Below are 25,538 nucleotides of genomic sequence, written 5' to 3'. Positions count from 1 at the left end.
AGCCGAGCGGAGCCTCCTTCAAGTGTTTGGACATCAAGCGCTGAATATATTGTACTTCATTTATTTTATTAGGATTTTACATAGAAAACACAAAAGCATGGTTAAAAACATTGAGCTTAATTCTGAATCAGCTAAAAAAAGCACAATCCCGCAGCCATCTGCAACATAAAAATGCTGCAAATATTTCAATAAGGCCGATAATAATACAGATGCAATAAAAAATTGCAGACTTGGCATTTTGATGATTGTTACATATGTAATCTTATCTTATCTTATCTTATCTTATCTTAACAAATGCACCAGCCTGAAGGGTCACTGAGATCATTGGCTGCAGATGACTGGTATTTATCTATCTGTGCTGTTTGGGTCAGATCATATTTTGGATATACATTTTAAAAGTGGATGGATAAAAAAAAAAAAAAAAAAAAAATCTGATTGTGTTGAAGTCTATGGGAAAATGGCCCTACTTCTCCTTTGATGTATTAGCTCTGTAAATGTTTTTGCCTGGGATTTTATGGTCTCAATCTGTAATTTAAAAGTTCAGGATAACATTAAGTTGATTTTCTAAATGATTGTCCCATGTAGAGTAAAATACAACATAAAACAGGAGTATGCATTTGGGGCCATGGCTACTGTGTGATTGACAAAAAAGGTCCAATCCTCCCCTCACTCCTCCTCAGCTTCACCTTCTCCTCTGAATATGGTTTCTTCATTTTAAAATATTAAATCACTTTCACACATAAAGTAACTATGAATCCCAATGCTGGGGTTCAGGGAAGAATCCAGAGACCACTGAAAGACTGTAGTTCTTCATCCCATCACCTGCTTTATTCACATTATAGACAATATAATTGGAACAATGTCACATTATTTTTTTCTAATATGATTATGCATAATCTGCTAAACACAAATAGGACATTGTTGACTATTTGATTATTGTTTAAATCCAGTGACTTTGCAGCTGCTTTAATTAAACAAGTGACACTGTATTTTATTTACTGCATTATACATTTGGACTTTTTTTATTGAGGAAAACATTGGTGTCATCACAAACATTACACCAGATAAAAAGTGTTTTTTGAGATAGTCTCAACTCCATTGGAGTGAGCTGTCCTCATTACTTGCAGCCTGAAACAGTCCGAATGAAAAATGGTCTGAACTAACAATTGCTATTCAGCAGTTTTCTTTAAACTGCTCACACTTATTCCAATTTAGCACCTCAAGGCCCATGTCTGCTGAAGCTAAGCCTGATGGAATTACATTTAGATGAGCACCAATTTAATAAAAGTTAAACCCCTGTGTGTCAACTTTGCCTGAAATCTATGATTTTCAAGTAAATGCCTTTGTTATCAAAATAACAAAGACAATTAATTTCACACTTGATGGCGCAGCTGCACATTACCTCCTGAGCATTTACGCATGAGAGTTTCATTTTGAGAGAGAACCAACCTGCAGGTCAAGAGCGTCACATTTCCTCTCCATCCTGTGGGTTTGGTTGTTAATGTTGTCTGCAGGTTCAGTAACCTCAAACACACTTACACAACTCTTCTCTCACGTTCTATCATCATCATCTTCAACATTGTTTCATTGTTTCTATTTTCTTCTCAGTTTTGTTGGTTATACTGCTCAATTTAACTCCAAAGTTTCATGTTTGATGAGCAGAGAGCATGATATCAGTAGCTCATGGATTCTGATTACATCTGATCAATCAAATCTGTGATTGTTCATAACATTAGACACTTGTTTATTCTTTTAAACATTAACACATGTTAATTGACCTATTCATTTGTATTCACCACCTAATTTTGAGACTTTCCAGCTCGTATGTTCATTTTTTCATTTCATTCATTCATTCATTTCATTTTTTTTTTTGTGGGGGTCAACATCAGCAGCCTTCTCCAACTTGAAATGAGACTCAGAATGCTGAACCAAAACAGCAAAGTTGTAGGATGCAAAATGAAAAAAAAAAAAGAAAAAGAAAAAGAAAAAAAAAGGCTGAAAGATGCTGAGCAGCGCTGCAGAGCTGCTTCATCATTCTCTGTGTCAGCAGGTCAGAGAGTAAATCTTCACATTGACCCAATAGCAATATAAAATGGTCCTTTACAACAACTTTAAAAGCTACATATCAACATAAAAGCCAATTGCTGGGTCAGTCATCTGATTCAGTGCCATTATTTTAAACTTTAGTTAAATTAATTCAAATTATCATGGCTTTGTTTGGTTTAAAGCCATAATAGTATATTGTACCAAAATATGAAACTAAAAATTCCATAAATAACCCGTTTGAAGGGAAAAAGATGGTCACCATCTATGGCAAATAAATAAATAAATTAATAAAAAAAAAAAAAAAATAAATCACACAGCCATCACAAACACACATTGACATGGTTTGCATTTAATACAGTATAGCTTGATTCAATAGTCATATGAATGATAAAGTAATAGGTTATAACTGAACAAATATAAAATTAATGTGGATAACTGTAAAATGCTGGGTAATTGTATGAAAACAGCTGTTGAATACAATAGAAAAATAAAATAGGGCACATTTTGTGTCCATCATTGAAAGGAAAAATAATTCTAAAATCAGAGTGCATGAGGATGGCAGACTTAAAAAATGCTTCACTACAAGCAAATTCAATATGAATTCTGTAGTAAAGAATATTTTTTTTTAACCCAGCGACAAAATAATGCATCATATGACACACAGACACTCAGTATTTGTACATATACTCTATAATAATGGCAAGACACTGGGACCATATGAAAGCACTGATTACAACCACAGTCTGTAGAACGTGAAGTGACACAATAATGAAAATATACTTCAGACATAATTTCTGACTCTCAGGTGCCCGAGAAGGACTTTATAGGGTGTAGGCAAATATTTGTGCTCACTCATTCAGTTGTTCTATCATTATTTTGTGGTTTCCCTGTAAAACTCTCCCAATATGTCCCAATAAAGCTCTGCAGACATTTACAGTAAGTCCAGAATGTCACTACATGCTTTATAACTATGCATCACTAAATTTAACAACAATTATCAAGTTATCCCAGCATCATGTCTACAGAATTACTATTAAGTTTTATTTGCCATCCCATCCTCTCACTTTAACGATTAATCTCCAAACACAGTGGGAATATTTATTTAAAAGTGCTAAGACATGATTTGTGTCAAAAAAAAAAAGAAAAAAGTATTGCACTACTCATGAGGTCATAACTGATGACTTGAACAGCTGTACACTTCAATGGCTTAATCACCATAATGTGGACTGCTCTTAACAAGTGTGTGCATTCGTGGGTAATACATTCCCACTGTCACTAAAGCATGATGGCACTGCTAGTGAGGAAAGGTGACAAAGGCCACAGACACCGTACTGGAAGTCAGGAAATCTCCATGTTTAGGTGAGATGGAAGGTATTTGGGTTTCAGTGGCTACACTGGAAAGACAAAGCAAAACAAAACAAAATGAACTAAAGAGGAATTAATGTGGACAGCAGTTTAATGATACGTGATGTAACAGCCATTTGGGAGATCATAGCCTGATGATTTTGGATTTGCTCTTCACCTCCTTACTGCCACTAAGTGACTGAGGCGGAGGAGAATGAATGTATCGTGGAGGCTCAAAAAATATACAAAAGCTCCTTGGCCAAAGCCCTTTTGATTAAATTGTTTTTGCGGAGAAGTTGGGCAGTCTCACCTCTGTGTGCCCAAGCTCCTGAGACGATGCAGAACTAGCTCGTACCATCTACGCAACCATATGCTAAAAATTCACCATGGTGAACGCAACATTTACTGGACACATGAGGTGCAGAAACTACCCTGTTATTGTTATGTCAAAGTGGTGAATCAGCCCCTTGTTTGGAAATAGAATGATGTGCCAAATTGAAAGATCATTTCACCGCAAAATTAAATTGAATTCTTAACTAGAAAGTTTTGTCTGGCTCAACACTTGAAACTCAAAAACAATTTGTTAAGAAAACATTACATTAATAACTGAAGTCTCATTCCAGCCGTTAAATAATGATTACATTTAATATAGAATTCATGTATCTGACCAAAAAATATAGGGGAATTAAATTAAAACATAGGGCATTAATTTGGTTAACCCTAACCCTTTACTACAGCAGTTGTATGCATAATGTGGCAGCGTTAATTTAAGCCTTTGCAGAGAACTTGACTGAAATAAGATAAAAAAAAAAATTCATACACACTGATTTATTTTATTTTATCACTCTAAAAAAAGTCCCAAATGCATTTGAAGTGGCAAATAAATAAACTTAAGGTTAGTGAGCATTACCTCCGTCATTTCACCCAATCTCCCTGACTACAAAGCTGCACATCACTGTTCATGTTCTCTAAGATATGTTCAGCAAAAACAAAATGTCACATTGCTGGCAGCCAGAATGTTATCACACAATATTCATAATGTCAACACTCAAGCCTTTTTATTGTCGCTGTCTTTTCTTGGTCTGCCAATGAAGAATGGCCTTATTTCAAATGACAGCCACTGTGAGAAGGTTATTTTCTTGGACTCACTAATTGGTCACAGAACACGGCTTGGGGTTAACAGATCGATGTCAGAAAACCTCAGGGCTCGTGGATTAGTTCAGGAAGTCAGGGCCGAAGCTCACTGATTGGCTGGGAGCAGGCCCTGTCTTTGGGCATGCTCCAAAATGGCGTTGTAGCAGAAGTAGTACTGGTCCGGGGTTTGAATGCTAAAGGCTCTCTGCGTTCTCATGCGTCGCACTGTCTGGCACACGTTTAGAGAGCCTACGTCCTGAAGCTGGGAAAGACAAATGTCCAGGGCACAGAAGGTACCTGCCAAACAGAGGACGTTGTTTTAGCACTGTCACATTTTAAAAGGTGATTATTTAGGATGGGGCAAAAGTGTGGGGCATCAGTCAAAACATTTTGTTATCCATATTAAAATATAATTTTACAACTTGTTATCCAAGGGGAAAAAAAAAATATCAAAACAACCCACTGAAACAGACCTGAAATGAATCCCCACCTTCTTGAAGGTTCACATGTTGTGTTTTTGTTGGCGTTTATCCGGCTTAATTATCATTTTAGAGGATGAAGGTGAAGTGAATTGTCTTGCACGGAGGTATTTCAGCTATTTATCTATCTTCATTAATATAAATAGGGTGGACAACATATTCAGTACAACAGAATCTTTATCAAATTAAAAGTTATTACACAGCTAAAGACTAAATGAAAAAAAAAAAAAAATAAATAAATAAAAAAATAAATTCTCACCTGTTCTCCCAATCCCTGCACTGCAGTGGACAACCATTGGGGGTCCCAGTGGGTGACCTGTCCACTTTAGCCCCAAAGCCTTCACCATTTTCCTCTGTTGTCTCTTCACAGCTCCCAGGAAGTCAATAAGAGTCACAGCTGATGTGGGAACGCCATAATCAGGCCAGCTGAGGTACTGGAAATGACTCACTTGTCTCTGTTCACATGTCTAAAAAAGGTTAAAAATATTTTGACACCATAAAAAATGCATTCTGGTCTTTCAGAATGGACCAATTTCAATGTTAATGTTCATGTTCATGTTGACATTTTAACAAGTACATTATTTTGCTCTTACCAACAATTACATTTGTATTGACACCCATCTGATGTCATAAAATATGAATTTAGCTTAGCTGAGCATTAAACTGGAGGAAAAGTGAAAGTTAGCCTGACTTAAAGCAAAGTTTAAAAATCTGCCCACTAATGTGTCTGAATTTCTCCGTGTAACACATTTCACCTCATGTATTTAATCTCCACATAGACAGAAACGTGAAACTGACAATTTGTGGCTTTAAGTACTTGGATTACAGGACCGTGTTTCTCCACTTCCATCTGACATCAGATAAATAGAAGATAATGGTTCTCTCTATAGCAACTTTATTGACTGGAGTTTCCATTGCACAACTATATCTTACCCAGCTAAGAGCTTGTCTGTGCTTTGTATGTTATTTATTTCACATTGTTTGCTAGATGAAAAACACATTTCTGTCACCTCAGTGTTGTGCAGTTCGAGGGTTGTGTGGTTGTAGTGGGTGTGGTGGTCCACTCTTTGGTTCACCACTGCCATGTGGCCATAGACCTCTTGTCCTCCCTCATCCAGGGGCCAGTACTGTCCACATTTCCTCCGACTGCCCTCGTCTGTCCTGCAGAACAGAGACAGGACAGGCTTGTTGCAAAAACTTTGACTGTTTCTAATTCAATTGTTTATGACTCAAATTATTACCTGGTTGTCATGACAATAACAAGCACGCTTTGTTCCCAGACCATTCTCCAGAAATCCCCGTAGGTCCTTTCAAGTGGCCCTATACACAGTGCAACAGAGGATTTAAAGTAAACTGAAATGACCTGAATGTATAAATCTTCCTCTAATCTATCATAGCTTTTATCACAATCGGTCAAAAATAAACTAGCATTTTCTTTTGCACTCTCTGAGGAACTGAGGACAACACATTGAAAATAATATCATCCATATCATCCAACAATGACAGATGACAATGTTGTGTTCCAAAAATGACTTTAAATATCAGGAAATTGGTGATCAATAGCTTAATGTAAAACACTTGATTCCAATCTGATTTTACATTTAAATCAAAATTAAATGAATTCAAACCTAGCAATTTAAATACTGTCTTTTTGCACAGAGATATTATTAGGACATCAATAATAAAGACAATATTTAAGATAAAATGACATCACATAGTTGAATCAACACCAACAGGATTGTGTGTGTCTGAGAATATCTGGAGCTTTTAACAAAAATGTCATAAATAGCATAATTGCTAATTACATTTGGTCGCAGTTTCAGCTTTTTGACAAATTTAATCAAGTTTCCATCTCTGAAGTGATGACGCATATGCAAACACAAATGACTATTCAAGTATTGTCAGATAATAATAGAATTACCAAGGAACAAACTTGTTTGTTGCAGCGTGATCTCTGAATATTTCTGGGTTATCTAAAGGACATTTTTCAAAAATGTGACAGTTGTGATACCTTGAGTACCAATGTATGCATTTTTCTGTTTGTAGCCATCCATGAAGCTGGCATTGATGTAGTCTGATCTCTGTAAGAACAAAGATGCATATTATGTCATTTCAAATAAGAAGTAATTTGCAAAATGATCTCAATAAAATTGTGCAGCTCAGTTTTTTACATGTGGTAGCAGAAATATAAAATTATTTAGGAGGATTGAAAGCAGCAGAAACCAAATTTTTTTGGCTATGGTTTCTCTTTGGATGCAAGTATTCTGCTTTTCAAGCCTTCTGGTATTAGATTTAGCACAATTTATTTTGGCCACTGAGCAGTTATGAATGTTATAAATGCTATGAAAGACATCTGTAATGTAAAAGATCTTAAGGAGCACTGACCTCGTTCCTTTTGGCTTTCAAACAAACTCTTGTTTGGTCAAGACACAGCACGTCTCCGTAGCGATTCCTCTCCTGATTGTAGGCTGCTCTGTGATCAATTAACACGCAAAAACAATATTTTCAATAAAACGACCTTTAACTTGTGGAACACGATTCCAAAAGTAGGTAATTTTTATTTAATTCAAGAATTCAACTTTTGTAGTATTATAGCAGTGGGTTACACTTTATTCATTTAAAGTCTGTAATACCGTAAATACCATAAAATACCATAATTTCCAGACTATAGAACGCACCTGAATATAAGACGCACCTGCTAAATTTAAAGAGAGAAACAGTTTTGTACATATATAGGCCACACTTGTTTTTTAACTGCTTTAAACTGCATGTGTCAGAAATATGGTAGGAAATGGCATATGGCAGGAATTATGTTGCACAGAAAGTTTTCACCTTCTCACCAGATCTATCAACTTTAACTTGAAAGCTGCATCATATGCATTGCTTTGTGTGTTTTCCATGATAAGGGTGTATGCATGAAGCACAAAATACTGATGACTCACTAATGACTGATCTAAGAATTTAGTGTGGGTACGTTTAATTTAATTTGAACAGTTTCATTGGTCCACTGTGACCTGTTCGGTAATCTCATTGGTTTGTTGTGATGCTAAATGTATTGGCGGCATGAAGCTCATTACTCATTACTAAAATCCATAAATTAGCCGCATAGTTGTTTAAGCTGCAGGGTTCAAAGCGTGTGAAAAAAGTAGTGTTTTATAATCCAGAAATTACGTGAGTAATAGTTCGATAATAGTGCTTTGCTTCTACTGTGTGTCAGTGAACCTGTTGAACACAGGCAACCTGAACTAGGGCAGCATTTTGATAATTCTGATGGTTTGAGATATTATCAATATATAAAAGTGTGAATAAATAATCATTTGTGTCCTAGAGCATTAAATATATAGATTAATCAATTACTTTTTTCTAAAAAATTACACGTATGCAATGTCTGTAACTATTCTGAGTTATAATCCCATCTCTGTAATGACAGCATTTGAATGCTGTTGTAAACTCACTGTGCACATTGGAAGGTTCCAGGAGGAGGCTCTTTACGGAGTTCCTCATACTCCTGATGGATGCCTGAGCGCTGGAGCCTGCCAAGGTGCGTCAGCAGCTCCTGTGGGCGCATTGACTCAGGTCCTGGGGTGTGAATGGAAGTGTCTTCCAAAGGGATGCCCACCAGCTCATCCACGGGGTCTACTTGGCCATTTGGGCCTGCCAGTAGCTGCTGGTTCCAGCTGTACGAATCCAGAGGCAGCAGGCCACCGAGGTGCTGGGGGAGACAGTCTCGAGGGAGGTGCTGGCGCAGCTCTGCCATTTTTACCATCTGAACCTGGAGTTAGATGAGATAACAGAGATTGACGGCAGAGAAGAAATCGGATGATTGAATTGAATGATAAATTGAATGATAAAACATGCAGTCAACTCTAAAATCAACTGTTTTCTATTTTTCATTATCAATAACTCTTACAATTTGTAATTTCATAAATTAACTGATAAACTAAACTAAATAAATAAAAATAAATTGTAAACAAAAATTTTCAGTGGGCCACCATCTTACACTGGAATCCATATTAATTAAATTCTTCTAAGACATTAATGTGGTGGGGCAATCGATTCCAGTGGCTCAACCGTTAATATGCTGTAGACGAATGAGGTAGCGGGACCTTAGTGGTTTGAAAGAACCCCATAATCAATCATCACTTAGAACAGCCACTGACATTGCTGCTCACATGGTGTATTTAATTGTAGAAAAAGTAAAATGAGTGACTTCGTTTTACATTAAGTGCAATTTTACACATGGAGGTGATGTGGAAAATTAAATGATCAGAAAATAAGCAAGTTGCTTCTTCACTCACCCTCTCCCTAAGTTTCTCTTTAAGGAGCAGGCTGAGCAGATTGTAGGGCACTCGAAACCACACAGGGGCCCCAACTATCAGCACCTTCTTCAGCCTTGCAGGGAATGCCCCCTGGTGGACACACAGCATATCTTATTAGAAAATCCAATTTAGATGTAATTGAATTATCATTCATTCCTTCATTCATCTTCTACTGCTTCTTTTTTCTGGGTCACAGGATGCTGGAGTCAATCCCTGCTCACATTGGGTGAGGGCGGGGTCACCCTGGACAGGCTGACAGTCCATCACAGGGCCAACATACAGAGACAAGTAGAGACCAACAACCACTCACACTCAGACGTACGGACAATTTAGAGTCATCAATTAACCAAAAAATTATGTCTTTGCAAGGTGGGAGGAAACCCTTGCACGCATGGGGAGAACATGAAAACTCCGCACAGAAAGGCCGCAGGCCAGGGGACCAAACCCATGACCTTCTTGTTATGAGGCAACAGTGCCAACCACTATGCAGCCACACTGCCCCTGATTGAATGTTAATATAGGTTTATTTGTTTGTTTGTTATTATTTAGATGACATACTGCTTTGCCTTCAGATAGAAATTATTTAGATGTAGGCTGACCTGCAGGTAACTGCTGAAATAAGCACCACTCTGAGTATTACGTGGTAGTGGTGTATAGATTAAGCAACTCTGCTTGTCATCCCATGTGGCGAGTCATTCATTTAACCCTTTAAACAGACACAGAACCCCTTTAAGACACTACCCTAGTCCTTTCCAGGATAAAAAGGATATAATTCAGCACTTATTCACTTCCGTTGTCCTGAAAAGGAGTGAATCATCATCAACAGGCACTCTATTCAACTGAATTCTTTTCAGTATGTGTGATAGTGTTTACAATAAGTAAGAATGCAGCTAATTACTACTGTTGTGTGTTTCCCAGCATGCTTCAGATACATGTAAAGGTTTAATGTAAATATGTAATTCTAACCTTGAGCAAATTGAGTATCTTCTTGCTCAGGTCCAGCTCAAAGTTTGTGTAGTTGGATCCAGCCATGTCGTAAATGAACACCAAGCCGTTCCTCTGGGTCTCAAAGCTGTGGCGAAACCAGACACTGTGCTTATGTTTATGTTATAAATTACACAGCTAACAGCCAACCTATGCAGGAAAATGCAGGTATTTTTTCAACACAGCAGACAGACCAGTTAGGAGATGGAACGTGCAGAGTAAAAAATGTTTCCAGATGAACAGAAAGAACAGAAGATGAATACACAGGAGTTCCTGCGATTTTTAACAAGGGGCAAATATTCACAAAGTCACAAATAGAAACAAATACTCAGGTGTTGTCTGTGTAAACCTCAAACCACAACCCTCACCTTTCCACGGCTCGATCCAGGAGATAGAAGAGGGCTTGAAGAACTACGTGGTTGCCTGTCTTGTTGGGGTGGTGAAGTTTAGCTGTGTACAAGGCAATGGAAGCCCCCGAGGGGTCGCGTACACTCTGAAAGCACACAATACAAGTTATGGCAGAAGTTGACCTTGTGAGACAAGTTATTCACCATTTCACTGTCAATTCTCAAATTTCTTGTACTGAACTGCGGAATGTATATTGGTGCTGGGCTAATCTAACAGCTGTGCTTTTATTCAGTAAGGGCTTTGTTCATCGTTTTGTAGGAATCAAGTGGCTGTCTTTTTTTTGTATGTGAAAACAAGGCAGCCTAAGTTCATATGGTGGTTACTGGCACACTGCCAAAGGGGGCTGTCATCAAGCAGCAGGAGGAACTATATTTGTCAGTAATGATGCTGCATGATACAGGTCTTACACCTCTCTTTTTCTGTCTTAGAGGGATGCACAGCATATTTTTCAAATTAAAGCTGATGGGTTTGAAGGCTGCTGGGGTCATAAGAAGCAGAGGCTCCTGATTTAAATGAAGCTACTGTGACTCCGGAACTGTCCTTTGTAAGCAAATAGGCATGTGTTCTCGGGCATTGGGGCTAAAAATACCACAGACAGGATATGAACCCTCTGCTGAGGCTGGAGAACTCAGACGTCAGACAAAAGGATGTACAGCATCAATGCCACTGTGGCACGTCAATCAGGAAGGAAGAAAGGAAACAGTGGAGAGTAGGAGTTTGTGCGTTGGCAGTAAAAAGCAGTCATTTTTTTATACTATTATTATTATTATTCTGATGAAAGAATAAGTGAATGCATTTACTGGGGAATATTTCAAGGTTTGGTGTTGCAGGAAGACCCCTAAAAACAAACTGGCTTAATATTGGATTAACTGCACATGCTCAGCATGACCTTGTACAGACTTTTCAGGGGCATGTGGTCAAGTAAAAATAAAAAGGTTACACCTCTCATAATCATCTAAAAGAAATTTAAGTTACACATGTAACATAAATACAGTTACTTACATATTTACTGGTTTTAATACCAATAAAGTTAACTAGACATTTACAATGAGACACCCTCTTTAAAACTCACCATATCTTTAGTACAAACAATGTCACACTGTCTTAAACAAACAAATAAATAAAGCAGTATGCTTCAGTAGCCGCCAGACTCTGTCCTGAGGCAGCAATTAGGATCAATGTGCTCTGTTGACTAAGGTGAAGGGAGCGCTATGAAGGAATTGGTCAATGAGCAAAATGAATTTGTTGCATGATAATTAGGGTTAATTTCCCCAAAATCAGCACTAGATAACATGCCCAACTTCGAGGGCCTTGAGCACGGAGGCACTTTTTATGAAGTCAATATTCAAACAAAGTTTAAAAACTAAAAAATAAAATTACAACTATAAAGAGAAAAAAAGTCTGAGCACTTATCGTGTCAAGGGGCAAAAAGGGCCCGAGTTCATCAAAATGACAGAACTTTACAGTTAGGCTCACTGATGTGAAAGCAATGATGCAGCACAGCACATAAGAACATGATAACTCAAGCTTTTAATACACACTTGTCAGCAGAATTAAATCTCTACTGGTTTCGGTCTTTTAATTTGATCTGTTTATAATAAGGCAATTATAAAATATCACCTGCTGAGTACTTGCTCTGTTAAATGACGAAAGACTGGACTGTTCCATTTAAGGGATGCCAAAGGATCATCTATTAGATGGCACACTTACCAACACAGTAAACTTTCCACTGAGCAGCTCTGAGCGCAGAGGCTCCTCCTGAGGCTGAAGTCTGACAATTCCTTCTTTAAGACGTGTTTCCTGAAGAAAACAAATCAAAGCATGTGAAATGACGCTCTGGTGTTACTATAACCGGCACTCACTTTGAGGCAAATTCTTCTCCATGAACAATAGAGAATTACATGCCTGGCTTTCCTGCCAGGATGATCTCTCTCCGCAAGGTTTCATTTCCCCTTTTTCGCCCCCTCCCCCAAAAAAGGTTGTGTGAGAGTCTCTTGAACTTGCAGCTCTAGGGTTAGGGTTAGGGGGCACTACTTTCCTTTACTGTTTTATCGTAATAACATAACTGTAAGGACTGAACTGGGATCAGCCTCACCTATATGAAAGTCCAGACTCTTGTAATACTTTGATGGGAACAGCCTCCACTGATCAATGTCACAGTTAATGCAGTTATCACTTGTTATTTTAAGATTAAGTTTTCACAAAACACATTTTATATGTAGTGACAGAAGGATATGAAAGAAAGAATAACATGTACAGATATGAGCAGTCAAAAAACAAAACATTGTGACTAAATGAGGGCAGCCATATTGGTAGTCTTGGAATTACTGATATTAATAGGCCAAATCCCTTGGTGCCTGTCTGCTGATGACCATGGATTTTCAAAAAACATTGAATAAATGAATTAGAACAGCACAATACATAAGAGCTAATTTAATATGATAGCATTAGATCTGAAATTTTGGGGATGTAAAACCAAAACAAGGACCAGAGAGAGGCAGAGACTCTCCAGAGTGTCTATCTGTGGGTTTGCCGGCAAATGTGAAATCAGTTATATAGTATAGTATAGTATATAGAAAACAACTATTTCAATTAATGACCATGAACAGGTTCATTAACAAAAATCAAAACAGCCTCTATTGACCTTTTTGGCTTCAAATCATCGACATACTTTACTTACATTATTTGCCCTTATTTGTTAATTCATAAAAAATGTTAGCATTAAACTGGTTTAACTGTGGCATGGCAGGGACAGTCTAATCCTTCTCTAAGTCACACTCAAGGCTTTCATGAATGTGTTGTGCTTATTATTCGTGGCTGACATAAGAACCCACCTGGGTGATTGGAAGGACTGCTTGAAGGTAGGTGGTTAAGACCCTGTCATGTCTTGAAGCTATTTAGGTCATTAGAGCCTGTGCGAGACATCTGGGAACTTTCCACTCGCTGCAGTGGATAAACCAGTCCAGATCTGAGCAGATAAATCCCATTTGGTTGGTTCAAATTTGGCTTGGATGAAATGTACAGCAGTATGTACCATTCAGGGACATAAATGAAACTCCTTTGTAATTATTATGTGGCCCAGAAGAGAAGGTCTTAATTATATTATGAATGGATGTTCATTTTTAGATGGTAAAGTAAAAGAGAGGTGCAGTGCTATCCACTGGCCCTGCCCTGAGGGTTTTCTCTTGATCATCATTTTCCGGTTTGATGGTAATAATATCACCGAGGTCACCAGCTGCTATTTCAGTGACAAGTGAACAGGCAGCTTTCTCTAATGCATTCAATGATGTTCTGCCTTCACTGAGTCCTGAAACACCACTGATATTGTTTTCAGTGGTGCCACAGTCAGGTGGCTTCTCAAGATCTCTACATATAGGTACTTCAATGTGCGGTATGTTTGGGTCTGTTTCACTCTCAGGGAGGTGGTTACAAGCAAAGCAAATGTGCAGAAAAAAAATGACAACATGGTCAATGTTGATTAGAGACACAGAGCTGTAAAAGCCCTCTCAGGATAGAAAAGATTGTCAAAATACTGCCTTGTTCAAAGGGGACTCTATAATTATCTAACTTTTTTATTTGACTTATTGTGCATCTGTTGAAAGCTTCCAAGTCTACCATTTGTTTCCATTATATCTTTCCATGTGAAACCTCCTTAAGGCCACTAACCTTAAACTTCAGCCATATCAACCAATTAATTTTCTGACAACGCCTACTTTGGAATAAAATTTGAAAACACAGCAGGCCTTGAAATATCCTGCCAGTCTTTAATTCAGTGTGCAAGTTTGTGTGAATATGTATTAGTGTGTGTTCTGCTGGATCTGTTTAAGCATTCTCTTGCTTGGCTTGGGCTTGTGAGGAAATTTGTTCAGTAAAAAAGGGCCTTGTGCAACTGTGGCTGTGGGTGCAGGGAAAACGTTCCATATTACCTCGTCCATTCAACCTCAGGTTCGGCCTGCAGCTCTGTGCTCTCTTTCAAATTCAGCAGAATAACTACACTGAAATGTTGCTAATTTTTTCAGCAATGTCATCAGTTATTTCTGTCCATCTGAAATAACCACAGAGGTAATACACTGCTCAGACAATTAGTCACACACTTAATTACTATAATTGTGTCATAATTGTCCAAACAACAGGCCCAAATAAGACAATTTCCTTTCTGGAAATAATGGGTGACATACTGTTAAATAAGTAAGACATTTTTGGGTACACAGGAGGGATTGTTCCAATGTGGGTGTAGATTCTTGATAATGTTGAAATAGAAAGTGTTTAAACTGATGAGGTACTTACATTTCTAAATTTAGATCACTGAAAACTGGAAACTTCACCAGAGCAACCACGGGTAATAGCTTGAGATTTGCTTTGGTCAACCCTGTTAGGAGAAGCTGTGGCGTATGCCCTTGAGGGTGCTCTTCACCCCCTTATGACCGTGAATTGAGCCAACAAAGACAAAAAGAAAACTGCATTGTGTTTGGGTCAAGTTATTTTTAGACAATAACAGTAACATAAAAACCTAAGGTCTCATTTGCAGTTCGTACATGCAGTTAACATACTACATACTAATGTCAAACATGACATAATCAAAAACAAGGAACAAACTCCCTGTATCTCTTGTTTTCAAAGGGTGTGGACTTGCAATATACAGTTTATACAGAGGTTACAATGTGAACTGAATGTCCTCTAGTGTTATGTTCACATACACAGCTGCAAATGATTGTCTGTCTCTCCTCACCCTGTAGCTGTGGAATAGCTCGATGGCTCTGAGGACATCAAACTTGCGAGCCATGAGGAACTTGACAGCCAATTCCCTTGACAGTGGTGACACCCCATGCTGACTGGTCCACTTGTTGATTTCTTCCAGAAACTGCCTGGTAGCCTGAAACAGACACAGATGTGGTCACAAACTCCCATGATCGTAAGGGTCAAACAGGAAGAAAGTTAATCTTGTGCTTTAAACTTGATACATCCTCAGAGGAAGTGTCATCTTCCACCTCACACATTATTTGACACAATTTGATGACCTGGTTAGACATCTATGGTTGTATTTAATTTGTTGTTGTGCAGTCTAGAGAACAATGGGAGCCCTGTGAGGGTGCATGCAGACTGCACATAGACGGGGACGTACAAAATAAAAGTGCATGCAGCCAGCCAAGGGAATTCTTCTGTTCTGCTGGTTCACCTCGTGTGTTAACCACAGCTATCCTGAGGAAAGATCCGGCACTTTGTGGAAGTCATGAATGGACAAAGAAAATTCCAGTGCATGGGGAGGAAAAAAAATATCAACAAAAGCATGTAAGTGAATTCTGTTCATTTAAGGAAAAAAAAAAAAGACAACAGCAAACCCTCCCCAAATCACTATTAACATAGTTTTTATGAAGTAGGTGCAAGAGCCTGAAAGAGGGAGAGGATGGAATCCTGCTGAGGTAGTGTTTATGAGAAGCTGCAATAATGACAGGGTAAGACGCTCAGACTTTTCGTAAGACTTGGCATTAAAGGCCGTCACATGTCTATTTGTTGAGTGCAGACACATCAGTTATAGAAGCAGTTCTTCACTACAACATGATTTTTGGTGATTGGATAGGTCAGCGTCAGCAAACAGTTACTTATTTATCCACGAATATACACTATCCCTGTAGCGTGCATAGGTTTAATTCTGAGAAATGTGCAGAATGCAGTTAGGCTGAAACAAAACACCACAAAAAAATAAATGAAAGATGCTACAAAGAGAAACTGCATTGAGAGGAAACTGCAGTCTGGCAGGCTGGTAGGTAGGCAGGTATGTAGGCTTTTCAAAATATAAGAAATTTATTGAGAAAAGTTGGTTTGCTTTCAAATTCAGTATTTTTTTTTGTGTGTGTGTTTAGCAGACTGACACAAATCCAAAAACATCCAGTTAAAGGGTTCACTGCACTTGTAATTTGGAAAATGTGTTTACCATGAAGGTGTTCTAGCCATCTTGCAAATAACCTATTCAGTCATTTAGGAGCTTGTCCTCCCCTCTGGTCTTATTATACACTTATTCACTCCCTCAGGACACCCCCCAGCCCCTTCCCCTTCCACTGCCCTCAGCACCCGCAGAGTTAGCGAGTCAGCACCCAGTGAATCGTCAAAAGACGACAGAGGAGGCAATGAAAGCTTACACATTAAACGCAGGGTTCCGCTTCTCTGGTCAGGCACAGCGGCAGTCGGGCATGCATGGGAGACAGGAAGTCAAGTTCTGGGAGTCCCTTTAGGAATACAAAAACGATCCCTGACGAGGTCTGAGGCTCAAAGACAGGATGCCACTGTCTCTTCTCAGAAAAGCTAGTGCTTTCAGAGATAGCAGAGCCTGCAGCTTCTGCCCTGTTCAAATACCTTGGCATGCAAGGGATGAAGGATGATGGCACCTCACAGGGCTTAGGTCGATTCATATCCGAGTCGACGAAGAGGGAAAAGTGTGGGCTGTTATTCTGCACTCTTTTCAATGCTTTAAAGAGTAGATTGATTTGAGTATTTTTTCACGACATGAATTTAAAGGTAAATGTTGCAGACATCACAGCTGAACTATAACTTTTGCAATGATGAGTTTTACCATGACCAATACAATATTACAACAGCAGAATAAAGAAGATCTTTATTAGTGTCTCTTTTCAGTCCAATAGTAACTTCAAGCAAGGAACTTCACTTGAGACTATTGGGAACTGCATGTTTCAAATAAACAAAAATAAAACCTAACTAATGTAACAGTTTTTTAAACTTTCAAATATGTCTCAAGGCTTTCTTCATAAAGTGGAGCCTCATGACCCAGTTGTGAAACTAATGTGGCACTAGACCAAAATTAGCATCAATCTAGAAAGTGTCAATGTTCATGACCAAAAGGCAAGAAGAAAATAAAGATTGACCATCCATGCCAAGATTGAGACAATGTTTTTTGAAAAGGGGCACTGACATAGATTATGGTTTCCAATTTCCAGTCCCCTTGTGCTGTCGCATGATGGCAGTCCCACCGACATCATGCATTGACGAGGACCAGAGCATCAAGGCCTCAAAAGGGAAACCAATGCTAACAAATGCTTTTCAAATAACCACCACCTAACCTGCGGACAGAGGATTGCTTTTTGTTTTTTTACAGAAAGGAGTACAGCTGGTGTGCTAATTGTTGGCCTCATTTCATTAATGCAAATCCCAAGGAAGGAGAAAATTTGAGAATTTGCATAGTTGATGACACTGGCAGATGAGGTTTTCAGCAAAAAGAAAATTGTATCAAGTGACAAAAGTGGCAGCTTAGACCAATGATTAATCTCAGTTAAAAAGTAATTGGAGAAAAAAAAACTGCAATAGAACTAACAGGTCACATTAACATGGTTGATAAAAACCAAGATTTCTTAGAAAAAGTATTTGCTGAAATGTAAACGGTCAAATTTTTAAGAAGGCAGGGGTGCTTTTTGTGGATACAGTAAGCTCACAATAATTCTATGTGTGGTTAATTTTAGGTTAATAGTTTAAAAAAATAGCTATCATACAATCCAACTTTAAGTGGTGTGGTATTTTCTTATAGTAAAAAAAAATCCACAAGTTCATCCATCAAAGAAGGGAGCTTGATTCTTTGTTGCGAACTGTGAAGCATTAATCACTGATGATTGGCCAAAGACAACTTCCTGTCACATTATTCTCAGGTACACTTGGGTTTCCAAGATTTCTATGGTCTGACAGCTGCTCTTTCTCTCTTAACCTTTTAAGGGGAGCCTGCCAAATCCAGGCAGTGACCCTCTGTTCCTGGAGAAACCGGTCTTGTTTGGTTTATCTGCACTGGGGCCATATCCGTCAGAGTGGAATTTGAGGACGAACCAGTTTGTTTTCATGATAGTACACCGGACAGTAGTGGAAGACTCACTGGGGAGGAGTGACTTCTTCTGCTCCAGGAGGATGCATAAATATTTGCTTGGCTTGTTCTCCTTCTGATATAGCAAGGCATTTTTTCCAAAGTTTCCAAAGTTCTTGATTAGTCATTTTAAAAACACTTAATTCTGTCTTAAACTGCCATGACATGAATCTAAATAAACTGAGAGGTTTGTTCAAGTACAGGATTAGTCAGATCAAAAGTGTACTTTTTTCCATCTTCAGTGGTTCAGCTGTCTTCATTTCCTCCGTTTGTTATTCTGAAATTCTGTGCAAGGCATTTTAAGCAAGTGGTTTCTGGTCTTTCAATACACAGCTGACATTATATAATCCTGTTTGTTGTCAGGATTGTTCACTGATGGGTTGGGCTGTTTAGTGGTGATGATGAGAATGACAATCAATAACTAATTGAGTAGGTCCACTATGGTAGTAACTTGCTGTACTGGAAGCTAGTGGATGAATTTGGGGTAATTTTTTAGCCAAATGACGCTGATGCAAACTCCACATATCCTAAAAGGTCGAGGACCTATCTCCATTAAACTCACTGCTGCAGCAAAAAACTTTAATAAAACAGATAACTGGTCCTGCAAGGAGATGGGAGCTGTCCTTAAAATCCTTCAATCTTTTCTAATTTACTACTCCCTCAGAAACACTACATTGTGGATAGATTGACTTAAAGTCATGGCATATCATGGATGTGAAGTGGACTACAACGACTGACTTCATTGTTGATTAATTCAGTAGCATCTTGGAACTCTTACAAACAGTACCAAATGCACCACCCAACTCAGAAAACCACTAACTCAGTCTTAGTTTAGCTTTTTACTACGCAGACACAAATATGGACTTTTCCATCCCAGTAGCAGCAGCTGAAAGTTGAATAGCTCTCTGCTGAATTTTGTTACATTCTGCCTGGACATGTTCACTTTCCTGCTGTCCTTCCTGGTAGAAGAATTGTAAGGATTATTATTACGGTTATAAATTGTCAATCATTGTCAGTCAATGATCCTAAAGGTAGATTGCAAGTGGGCTTGTCAAAGATAGCCCAAGAGAGATCCCAGGATTATCCTCATTGCACAGAGGTCCAGGAAATGCTGCTCCCCCTGACCAGCCACTTGCTCCCCCATAGTGACATAATGGCTGGGTGTCAAAGCAGTGTCTTTTGGTGAGAGACTGGAAAAGTGTCAGAAAACGGGTCCATGATAAATTCCCAAAGTGATGTCTTCAAATTTTGTGTTTCAGCAAAACCCCAAAGGTACTTCAGTTTACCCTAATATAAGACTGTCAAGAAATTGAAATAAAATCAGCTAAACAAGATTATCTATATCACCACGCACACTTATTTCTTAAATACCTGGACAAACTTTTGACGGACTGGAAGTGTGGGTTTTCATCTCCATCAGTTCTTACCCTGGCCAATAAACGGATCCCTTGAATTTGTAACATTTTACACTCTGATATTTCCTTATCTGTTATTACTCTGCACAACTCTATTTTCTCTGGCTCCACGTATAGCCACTGAACTTTTCCCTCCTACAATGTTGAGGCCTTGCTGCATCCCACCATGTTCTACTAAGTCTTCTTCTGCCCACGGAACTGATACAATTGGCCCTCTAACAACAGAACCTTGTTGTTGCTCAGTGCTACTGTTAATACTTGTTAATACTTGATTTCCTAGTTATTTTCTTGCTTAAATGTGTAGAAAACAGATCATACAGTTACTATGATATATGCCGATTAACTTGCCAAACAGATTGTTCTAATCAGTGGTTGCATTTCATTTAGATGCATCACTGCCATGGTGACAGCACTGAGCTTACTGACTTAATGGAATACCAAAAAGGATTTTTGTTGCTTTATTTACGATTGTCATAAACCTTAGTTACAAGAACTGGTCATTGACGTCTCAGTATTAACGTTCAGGCTTTTGTATGAACGTTCCAGCCAGAGGCTGTCATACTGCAGAGAGTGGTTATATAGAATGTGTGTCCATTGACTACTACAGGCAGGTTTAATGCATTCAATATTACTATTCATTATCATTACTATTATAATTATTATCATCCTACTTAAGATGATTCATGACTGTTCTTGACACTGTCTTTTCAGAATCTATTTTACTGTACATGCCATGCTCATCTATTTACAAATGTAGGGCTGCAGTTGCCAAACAGCTTCGCTTCACTTCACTGAGTCCCATTTGGCTCGAGTCAATACCAAAACAGGAAGTCAATAACGTCACTCTCTCCCTATTCCCCACTTTCTCTCACTCCACTGCTTCCTGGGAGTAGACAACACACAAAAACATGCACATTTTCTCTAGAGCACATGATAGACACACAAAGGCACTCTGTAACTCATAAACTGTCCCTTCCCCCTAGTCTGGTTGAAATGCTTTTAACAGCTGTTTTTAGAATGAAGTTCCTCTACACCCGTGTACACTCCCAGGAGAGCCACCCTGGCTGCCACACACACACACACACACACACACACAATTTACCCAAACACCCCCCACAAGGCTGTGGATGTAATGAGGGCGCCCGGTACCCTAGCGGGGGCCCTAACTCACACAGGAAATGGAGTAGCCAGATAAGGCTTTGTGCTGACCAGATCATGAGTAGTCAAGTAATCAAGTAGAAGGCACAAGCCTGACATAGAAGAAGAGGAAGACTTGAAAAATCCACCGAGGATTAAAAATGTAGCTTGTGCAAAATGATTATTACTCCTCCACAGTAACGGTTCTCTGTTCACAGTGAAATGAACATGTATAAAAACCACTAACCTGCATTGAGTCTGCTCTGCTCATGACAGATTTCTTATGGGTTGAGTGCTTTTTATGGTAATTTACTGCTTATATTTTAACTACAAAACCAATATCAAATGTTGTAATTCCCACTAAGTTGCCAGACTTGTGGAAAAACTAATCTAGTCCTTTCTAGGGGTTATAGGTTATTGCTAATATCCAGTTCATGTTGAAACTGTTTCAGAGATATGTGGATACAACTTCATGATCTAAGTTCATTGACATAAACATAGTGGACAAAATAGTGGAAACACTTCTCAGCAACACAACCTACTAAAAACTGAAAATCACAACCTCTCTGAAGATGGCATTTATGTTGGATTTTTGCTGCAGATGGTGTTGCATTCAAAAGCATTAGTTCTGACAGGGTGCTTTATTTTTGAATATTTACCTTTTGGTTGGTAAAATGTAGAAATTCAGAACATGGAGCAATGGTCTTTTTCTGTTGATCCACTAAAAAAATTTAATTATAATATATAGAATATGTAAAATAATACGAGACTCAGTGGTGAGATGATTTTGAAACGTCATAAAATAATTCTGGTGTCCATCAGCTTTTAAATCAAAATCTTCACACCAATGGAGGGAAAAGTACATCATAATTAAGTTGAGAGTTGTTTGGGCTCATAAAACATATGAAGAGTATATTCATTTCCTATCCTACATACTGGTTTGGATTTCTCAATGTCCCTGCGTTATGATAAAATGAATAATTGTAACATTTCAAACCCAGTTTATTGATTGCCCATTCCCTCACTGCTGAACAAGTTTACACCATAAACATTTCCGAAAGAGCCAAACGAGACAGCATTTCCAGCTCTTTCCCTGCTATCACGGTCTGCACCCACGGCTGAGCAACTCCGAGCCACGCATTAAATTATTTTTCATCCGTGTAGGCTGTGAAAGGCAAACACGGCCTCTTTCGCAACAGTTCAGCCGGTCGCTGGAGAGGAACTGACAGTGATGCAACGAGAGCAATAATGCGCCAGAAATCGATACAATATTTCCGCTCCGCACTTGGGATAATTTCGCAACAAATCCACCATGGCTCACCGCCATCCCCGCTCTCTGCGGTGCGCACACACGGAATGCACAGGGCCAAAAATACCTCCAGGTAGGACCCAGACTGGAACAATGTAGGGCGATTTGACACAGAAAGGGATAAAGTGTTAGCAGAAAGACTCAAGGGCCTACCTGTTCTTCATCCGCCGATAAAGTAGCTGCCATGGTTCCCGTCAGTTCTCCGATCACCTTTCAGCGAGACGCTTTTTTTTTCATAAAGGATGATAACGGAGATGTCTGTGTGCCTGTCTCTTGTGTAAAAATACCAAAAACAAAAACGGAGTTTTAGGGGTTGTCCCTCTGGCTCAAAGTTGAAGGCATCTGAATTAATGCGGCGTGAGGCGAGTGTTTCTTTTTTTCCTTTCCTGACACTGTTTACGAAACACGCAGGCCACTTATCCCGAATCCGCCATCCGAACCCGAGTTTAACAGCAGCTGATGTTGTGTCAGATTTAACCGAGAGCAGAGAGAAGAAATTGAAGGAAGGGAAAAAATGCTCTATAGCAGCTAGACAACGCTTTGCGTCGGCTCGATAAGAACTGGGTTCACTTCAGACCATGATCTGCCGCTCATCCACCTAACTTTACACAGATCAGAGGGCGGCCGCTGCCCGCGGACTCCTCCATGCCATGAATTGCAAGTTTTTAGCTCTGATCGTTGCCTTTATGTTGTGTGAGAGACAGCCCCGAACGGAGAGAGAGAGAGGAATCGGACCCTATTCTTTCTGCTTGACGCTCTACCCCCTGGTGGTTAAAACCAGAACACGAAAAAGACTCACTGACCACCGCCTTCATTCATAAAAATAGGAAACCAAACAGGAAAATCACCATTTTGAGTGTCAGCTTGCAGCTGGAGGCTCACAGGGGGAGGACTCCGAAATAAAGCAGTGAAGGAAAGATGGCATTTACCGAACCTCATCACGACCCCTTCGAATAAAAGCGTTATGCCGATATTATCAATTAAAAAGATAATATTTTTATTTCCAATTTATGCTTTTCACATTTAATTTGACGTTTTAGGAAACGTGAGCTAAGTTAAACACGCAGACACCCAATCTCATTGGTCGGTTCACTTTACAGTTAGCTTAATGCTACTGCTGTTTTACTTGGACTATGCAAACAGGACAAAGCAAAGGACAAAGGTTTTAAAAAAAATCAAAAACCAAAAATAAACAGAACGATCAATAATAAAAAAAAATCCAGTCTTCATTTTCATGAAACGCCAATCGACACGCGGTGTGTTTTTCGTTTTATCTGTACAAATAGCCAAATCTTAAAGCAACTATTATTTGTTGTTTTATGGGTTCAAAGATTTAGCTTGTTCAAACTGTTTCCATAGCAACCAGCAGTGACAGCTCCGTTGAATCTTTGATTTAAGTTAACATTTGGACAGATTTATTTCTTGTCTAATTGAGGCATCGAGAAGTCGATACAATGGGACATTTTCATTTTTACGCAATAAATATGAACAGTTGGTTGCTGCCTGGCTTAGTTTAACAGTCATTTAAAATTAAAAACAAAGGTTATGCACTCACTTTTATATATTGTATATATTGCTCTGCTTTAAAAACCAAAGTGTAAAAAGCGTCCATGGACGAGATAAGCATAAACACCACCAGTTTGTTTTAGACTGACTCCAATCTTTGTTTATAGTTCAGTAAGTGAAGAAAATATAACTTGTTACCTGGCAAAAGGGGTTTATGTTTAAATGCCTTAATGCTAGGACTAAACTAAATAGTTGTTGCTAATTGGGCTTGATGCTGAACAAGAGAATGGTATCATATGTGTGCGTCAATCATGTCAGAGAGAAAATAAGCAAATTTCCCCAAAATAGGCATTTTATGAACAGTCTAAATGCATTTGATCATTCCTAGGTTCTGTGGTTTTCAGGAAGCTTTTTGAAAAGAAAAAAATAAATGAATTAAATGGTAGGGTAAATTAGTAACCGCAGCAACACATGTCTTGAAGACACCTTGGTTAGACTTCAAGAGTATTTAAGTGTGAACTATGTTCCTCTGTGGTGTATATTAAAAATATACTGCTTGTGTGGACATATTCATATCAGCTCTAGCTCTGCATAATAACTGCACTCTGCAAACTATTGCTAACATTACTAATGCATGAAATCAAGTGAGAGGAAATTACTAATAATATGAGTAGGCCCTTCCTTAATAGTTGGTTGCAAGAATAGCAATTTAATTAGTGAAACTCTCAACTCATGCATCCCCCAGGCTGTATAAAAATCCAGTATACTTTACAGGAATCGCATGACTTCATAGGAAACAGAAAACACCCAACAGAATGATAAAGTAGCTGTAATATGACCCACAGACACACACACAGGTCTCCCCAGGAATATTATCAGCTGCCGATATATTTTAGAATGGACGCTGCTTCAAGTGCAGCCAGGAGACTGCATTTCCTGCAGGATTATTAATGTGTTACCTTGACGTGTTCCTAATGAGACTGTAAAACTAATGGAAAACAACAGCGAGATTGTGGTCTTATGGTGACACTGTTGTGGACTTGAGCAAGGAGGATAGAGTTAGGGTTATTGTGCCACCTCAACTAACTCTGACTTTGAATCTGTTTGCAGAGGGAGGTGGATCTACTTAGAATAGTGATGAGGTCAGGGACACTCATTCAGGCTCCATGAAAGAAATTCAGATTATTTTCCTGTTGACATAAGGCCCAACAATTCTTTAAGGGCAAGCTTTATTAATACCAGCACATTGCAATGTGACTTTTCAAAGGCAGTACAGTAGTGTACTTTTTTCTATGTAGTTATCTGCACAAGCTAACTTTAAATGAATATAAAGTTTTAATATGCTTAGTTTATATGCTGATTTGCCAAGCTTCTTACCATTGCTATGCTCACATTACTCACTGCAACCTGTAACCATCCAGCAAAAGCTGGAGATGGGGATTATGGTATTTAATTTCCAACAAGGTCAGTTTATCTGAGATATTGTCTAATATGAATCAGAATCAGAAATAGCTTTTTTGCCAGGTATGTGTAAGCATACTAGGAATTTGACTCCGGTGTTTTAATCTTGGACAAGGGAAAGGCACAAAGAAATAAAAA

General features: G+C 38.7%; 1 protein-coding gene and 1 long non-coding RNA gene across 3 annotated transcripts in view; one reads left to right on the top strand and one right to left on the bottom strand.

Annotated features, from left to right (window-relative positions):
* Window positions 1–2,375: 2,375 nt before the first annotated feature.
* On the bottom strand, window positions 2,376–23,161 carry ptpn9a (protein tyrosine phosphatase non-receptor type 9a). Of its 2 annotated transcripts, none has more exons than XM_029522875.1 (13): window positions 22,587–23,161; window positions 15,444–15,587; window positions 12,425–12,514; window positions 10,675–10,799; window positions 10,289–10,394; window positions 9,302–9,412; window positions 8,459–8,775; window positions 7,383–7,476; window positions 7,015–7,084; window positions 6,245–6,323; window positions 6,014–6,164; window positions 5,263–5,470; window positions 2,376–4,821 (listed from the first exon to the last, which is right to left on the bottom strand). In XM_029522875.1, the coding sequence occupies exons 1-13, from the start codon at window positions 22,617–22,619 to the stop codon at window positions 4,631–4,633; spliced, it is 1,719 nt and encodes a 572-aa protein (XP_029378735.1). In that variant the 5' UTR covers window positions 22,620–23,161; the 3' UTR covers window positions 2,376–4,630. The 2 variants fall into 2 exon arrangements, with proteins under 2 accessions (XP_029378735.1, XP_029378734.1); XM_029522874.1 differs by having other exon boundaries at window positions 7,389–7,476.
* The window catches only part of LOC115056442 (uncharacterized), a 14,299-nt gene continuing 11,139 nt past the window's right edge, over window positions 22,379–25,538 (top strand). Inside the window, exon 1 of the long non-coding RNA XR_003841793.1 lies at window positions 22,379–22,506. This is a non-coding gene — a long non-coding RNA (uncharacterized LOC115056442). The remainder of the gene's footprint in view (window positions 22,507–25,538) is intronic.

This window comes from Echeneis naucrates, chromosome 16 (assembly GCF_900963305.1).
Source record: "Echeneis naucrates chromosome 16, fEcheNa1.1, whole genome shotgun sequence".
Taxonomy (NCBI): Eukaryota; Metazoa; Chordata; class Actinopteri; order Carangiformes; family Echeneidae; genus Echeneis; species Echeneis naucrates.
The sequence above is the reverse complement of the archived record's forward strand: the minus strand, read 5'-3'. Positions and strand labels throughout refer to the sequence as shown.

What these genes read in the sequence shown, in the direction of transcription:
- ptpn9a (XM_029522875.1), bottom strand. Translation starts at nt 22,619, where the DNA reads ATGGCAGCTACTTTATCGGCGGATGAAGAACAG. An exon ending in AGCTATTCCACAGCTACAGG is followed by an intron (nt 12,515 to 15,443) that starts GTGAGGAGAGAC and finishes TGTTTTCTTCAG; the next exon opens with GAAACACGTCTTAAAGAAGG. An exon ending in TGCAGGGATTGGGAGAACAG is followed by an intron (nt 4,822 to 5,262) that starts GTGAGAATTTAT and finishes TCTGTTTGGCAG; the next exon opens with GTACCTTCTGTGCCCTGGAC.